Source organism: Phalaenopsis equestris, unplaced genomic scaffold (genome assembly GCF_001263595.1).
Source record: "Phalaenopsis equestris unplaced genomic scaffold, ASM126359v1 Scaffold000061, whole genome shotgun sequence".
NCBI lineage: Eukaryota > Viridiplantae > Streptophyta > Magnoliopsida > Asparagales > Orchidaceae > Phalaenopsis > Phalaenopsis equestris.
In genome coordinates, this window is record NW_018164503.1 from 396877 (window position 1) to 402876 (window position 6000).

General features: G+C 36.0%; 1 protein-coding gene across 2 annotated transcripts in view; it reads right to left on the minus strand.

Moving 5' to 3' along the window:
- LOC110019564 (MADS-box protein CMB1-like) overlaps positions 1-4572 on the minus strand; it is a 30116-nt gene extending 25544 nt beyond the window's left edge. For both annotated transcript variants that reach the window (XM_020717283.1, XM_020717282.1), the window contains exon 1: positions 4243-4572. In XM_020717283.1, the coding sequence (XP_020572942.1) occupies positions 4243-4427 (185 nt within the window). In that variant the 5' untranslated portion in view covers positions 4428-4572. The remainder of the gene's footprint in view (positions 1-4242) is intronic.
- Positions 4573-6000: the final 1428 nt, after the last annotated feature.

The following is a 6000-nucleotide window of genomic DNA, read 5'->3' on the forward strand; positions in this document are numbered from 1 at the left end:
TTTGATTTATATTTTACAGTACTTTATTTTCTTGTTTTTACTTGCTACTGTTATTCCTGTACAGCTTGTTATATCATTTCTGTTTCTACCTGATACTGTACTGTATAACATGTTATATTATTCATGTTTCTACTTGCTACTGTTCTTCCTGTATAACATGTTATGCTGCTCCTGTTTCTACCTGCTGCTGTTCCACATGCACTCTACTGTTTGTTTCTGCATTGCACATTTCATATTATATAGCTTTAGCCATGCCTCCCTTTTTTATATAGGACATTTAGAGGACTGCAACCATAGGGCCGTTTGATTTGACACTATAACTGGACACCCTAGAAAACTTAAACTCGTCACGTCGGTGAGCTTGGAGCTAGCGCGGTGGGCAGCACGACCATCTTCAATTGTCGTCCGATACGACGTAAACCCTCATATATTCCAGGTGATTTGTATGACTATGTCACATAAATATAAGCCCTAATTATATAAAATTGGCAGGATGAAATACTTTAATAACTTTTTCTCAAAACTGAAGCCAAACCATAGGATAGACTGGGAAGTCACCGAGGTTCGCCTCCGGTTCCATGACCTCCCATAGTTTCTCTCTATTTGAATTCCTCAACATTGTTCCAGATTCGAGTATTTCCCCTTTCACACCGGTTCGTCCGATTTCGTTGAAAAGTCCTATCATTTTGACTTCTTTGAAGATAGTGTTCCTTGATTTTTTATCGAGAGTTTTCTTAGGTGACTTCGGTCATTTAAGATGTAATTAACTATAGGAGTTTGCCCTTATAGGAAACTTTTCCGAACCCAGCCTAAAATAAATTTTATTTAATTCTTTGTATTAAATAGGGAAACTTGTCGGCAAATAAAACGGTTTCGCACACCAAACAGATGTCATATATTTCTTAGTTTATTTGATCGAGAGTGATGTTAAAGATTTATCTAATGTGAAAATTTTTTAATCTCAAGAGGATTGAAGGTACTTCATATACGTAGTGGTACATAGCAATGAGTTCAATTTAATAATTACTTGAGCTTAATTTGTATCAAGTTCAATGGTAAAATATATGCATTTAACATGTTAACTTTACTATTAAAATCGCAAGTCAAAATTGAGACACTTATTAGTAGTTCATATAGAGAGTATGAAGTTAAAGTTTGATAATGTTCATTACTGCATCTTATTTTAAAATATTGGAAAAAGACAACTGAGTAAAGGTTCTTCTTTTGTATCTCAAAATCTTAAGATTATAGAAAAAATTACAATTGTATGAAGAGGCAATATCACAAACTGATCCAAATCCGTGCTTAGCGTCGCCGCATGGTTCTGCTTCCAAAAAATCAATGCAGAAAAGTTATGTCAAGTGGTCGATGAATGACCAACGCTATGGATTAGCGTCGGCTATGACCAATGCTAATCTCACTTATCAACATCAACCATGACAGACGCTAAAGCCCTAAAATAGCCCTCCCATAAACCGCAGCTCCACTTTTCGCTCATTAATTTTCTTCGGCATTTGGTTGTCGTCTTTGTGGCCTCCAAGCTTCTCCGGCAATTTCGGGGCCGATTTATCGCTCCAAATCCGTCCAAGGTGTTAAATTTTCTTCCACGCTTCCAAGGTTTGATTTAGCACAAGTTTTCATTTTTTTTCCTTGCAAAGGTGTTAGATCGTAAAATACATAAGTTTTGCTCAAGTTTTTTTTCGTATTCCATTGTTAGATATGCAGTGCATATAAATTTCTTGGTTTTCCCTAACTTTATGTTTGAGATATGTAAATACATAGGAAATTTGTGCTATATGAAAATTTTGGTGTGAGATATTAAATGCATCAGAAATTGTGGTATGAAAACTATGAAATTTTGGTGTGAAATATGTGAATGCATAAGAAATATTTTGCTATATATGTAAATATGAAATTTAGGAGCTAGATATGTAAATGCATAAGAAAATTGTAGAATGTATGTAAACATGAAATTTAGGTGTGAGATATGTGAATACATAAGAAAATTGTGGTACGTATGTAAATATGAAATTTAGGTGTAAGATATCTTAATGTATAAGACATTTTGTGCGATGTATGTAAATACGAAATTTAGGAGCGAGATATGTAAATGCATAAGAAAAATATTGTGCTATGTATGTAAATATGAAATTTAGGTTTGAGATATGTGAATGTATAAAAATTGAGGTATGCATGTAAATATGAAATTTAGGTGTGAGATATCTGAATGTAAAAGAAATTTCGTGATATGTATGTAAATATGAAAATTTAGGAGTAAGATATATGAATACATAAGAGATTTGTGTTATGTGTTTAGGGTTGAAAATTTAGGTTTGAGAAATGTAAATACATATGAAATTTATGTTATGTATGTAAATAGGAAAATTTAGGTGTGTTGTGTAGGTGCATATCACACATAAGTTTGTGTCATGCATGTAAACAGAAAAATTTAGGTTGATTTTCTACATTTGTGGGCTGTGTTTCGGGTATGATGTTTGGGTGTCATAAGGTTTCAAGTATGATGTGCAATGTGCAAGTGCACTACTCTATAGAGCTACATTTATGATACAGATAGATATTTGAAGCGTTGGATCATGGGTGTATAACGGATTATATCCAGAAATCAAAGGATAAACTGATGAGTTTATTTTTAACGCTGAAGAGTTCGTGCATGTGATATCACATCTATTTGTTTACCTCTCAGAAGGTAGGTTATGATGCCCCTGTGTGAAGCACAAAAATCAAGCTTACCTGACACTTGACGAAGTAAAGTTGGACCAATATCAAAGGGGATTCAAACATGACTATTGGTATTGGACTTCACGCAGTGAATTTGAACTAGTTGTTCACTACAGTGATGTGGGAGTTTCATCAAGTTATGCCCCACCAACTGTTCATGATTCTGGCATGTTTGAGCAAATGTTTGATGATGCAAGCAGGGCTCATTTAGTTAGGAGTGTGTCTGATGATGACCATGAATATAACAGTAAAGCGCGACAATTCTATGAACTATTAAATGTTGTCCAACAACCATTATGAGAATGATGCACTTCACGCACAAAGTTAACAGTCACCCTAAAAATGCTGAGTATCAAATCTGATTTTAACATCCCTGGAGAATATTTTAATCAGGTAGCAAAATTATTAAAGGAGCCAAACTCTGGTAGTAATTTAGTTCCATAAGATTTGTACAAAACTAAAACATTAGTGGTGAAGTTGGGGCTGCTATCTGAAAAAGTTGATTGTTGCATCAACAGATGCATGTTATATTACAGGGAGAATGCAAAAGAGACAAATTACAGATTTTATAGTGCTGATTGGTTCAAACTAAGGGGAAGAAAGAGTAAATACCAAAAGAATATTCCTTACAAACATCTCTTTATTTTCCTCTCATTCCACGGCTCCAACGTCTGTTTGCTTCTATGCTCACAGCTCCTCAATTGACATGGCGTAATAGCCAACATCAAACAATGATGGCCAGAGTTTTAAAATTCACAAAACCCAAAGAATCACTCCATCAAAACTCCTTCCCTTAATGTGTTAGCAACATAACCTAATTATAGTTTTTATGATGATATTCTTGTCATTTCTATAAAATCCCATATTCAAAGTTACTAATAAATTTCATCTTGATGTTTCAGTTTTTAATATTTCGATCGTTATCTAAATGAATTCAACTCAAGTAATTTTTTGTTTTGTAGAAATTTTTTCATTAAAGTATTTGTTCAAATACAGACATGCAAAATTTGGATGAAACTTTACCTCGAAATGGCCTAAAAAAACTAAAGAAGTCAAATAGGTAAAGAGCCTAAACATCTACTAAAATATACAAAAAAGAGTATATATTAATTAAACCCAAAGCATTGTAAGTAATCCGCAGCCGTTTTCACGTCCCCCAATGTCCAAATAATCACCATTTAAACACAGACACAGTACAAAGCCCCTTCTAACCCATAAACATAAGCAGACAACAAAGCAACGATGATCGATGTCATCAAAAGCATCCCAAATCTTCCAGACAAGACAAAAATTGGAAAGACAGCCAAATAACCCACTTCACCGAAATAAAATCATGGATCCAGGCAACCAAACCCACAACCACCGACCAAGATCGCCATCCCAAGCCCACCACGATGGCAAAGCACGCAGCTATTTCCAAAACCCTGAATCAAGCGAATGCACCAAGCAAAAACCTAAACGACATCGATTAACCAGCCGATCGAACAAATTAATATCTATTACCTGGAGCTACTGCAGAACTCAAATAGTCTGCCTCGGTTGGAAAAGACGATTAGGCCAACCTCAGCATCACAGAGCACTGAAAGCTCATACGCCTTCTTCAGTAATCCATTCCTCCTCTTTGCAAACGTCACTTGTCTATTAATCTTGTTCTCAATCATCTTCAGCTCCACTCTTCCCCTTCCCATCTCTCTCTTTTTTTTTTCCTCTCACGATCACTCTGTACTACGTATATGGAGATCGGAGGTGGGTTGATTGCGGGATTAGAACTTTTATTTTTTTGATCTGTTTTCCGATTTCGACGCGGAGCTTTACTATGTGGGTGGTGAGGAAGACCAACGTGAACCTTAAAATGTACGAATTTTCGAAAGTGTTGATACGTGTCGCGTAATCAGTGGTTAAAAAAGCACACATTTTTAATTTTACATAAATGCCACTGGAGTTTTCGTGAATTATGGCAAGGAGCTTCTGCATGCTACTGTTCCTTTAAATGTGCGAACATTTTTATTTGGATATTGGGACAAGGCTCGAAGTCAATAACACACAGAAATGGTCGGAGGCTAATTTATGAGAGCCAGACATTTCTCATGCTCTAAAAATTCAAGTAACACACCTTATATTTCGGGAAAATCGAACCCCAGATCAAAGAGAACTTGCAACCAACAAGCAGATACCTGACCAACTAATCTAAGTACACGGCGCATATATATATCATAGCCCCATCTATCCTCATATATCTAATCAATCGATCTCGCGCTAAAAGACAGATACACTAAGACGAGATCGAACCCATGTCCCCATTGGACTTACGCTAAGTTGCACTACTAGAGTCAATATAATATTATATTATTAATATGTTAATGATAAAGCAATATAAGATTTTTTATGATTTTTAATATTTTCACTCTCAAAAATATGATACGTTTTCCTGAAAAAAGAAAAAAAAATTATGTCATATAATATTCATTTAATTATTGGGATGCTGCTTTTTAGATTTCTTTTCATAGTGTTGAATTAATACTATTGATGCGTAGAAAATTCATAGCAGTAGAGTAATGTATTATCGTCTTATTGATGCGTGTCAGAAAATTCATAGCAGTAGAGTAATGTATTATCGTCTTAGCTTCGCATGAGGATTCAACACATATTCAGATGAAACAGAATCAACATGAGATGACACCATAAGTTTTTACGTGGAAAACCCGAAAATGGAAAAATCAATTGCGAAAATCCACTATTGATTTATGATTACGAGACCCTTTGTCCCGCATACGGGAAATAGTTACTAGCTTTCCAAGTTATACCGCCGACTGACAGCGTCTAGTTAGAGGTGGTCGACGGTAGTCAACGGAGGTCAGTGGTGATCGATGGTAGACGACGACGGCGGTCGTCGACGGTCGGTGGTGGTCGACGGTGGTCGGTGGTATTTGACGGCGGCCGGCGATGGTTGGCGGTGGTCAGTGGTGGTCGACGACGGTCGGTGATGGTCGACGACGATTAGCGATGGTCGACGATCGGACGATCCGGAGAGCTTCCATCGATCATACAACATTTAATTGACATTTGAGTTTCTTAATGATGTCATAATTGAGTGATATTGGGCTCGTTAGATTCGTCCTGTCAAGACGCTCGATTTGCGTATAGACTTGCTAGTGTTGACATCTGTTTTGACCTTTCAAATGTGTCCGAAAATATTCTAAGAGTAGTTTCATGACTTGATATGGGCTTAATTTGACTTGGATTGAACTAGTTTTTATACTA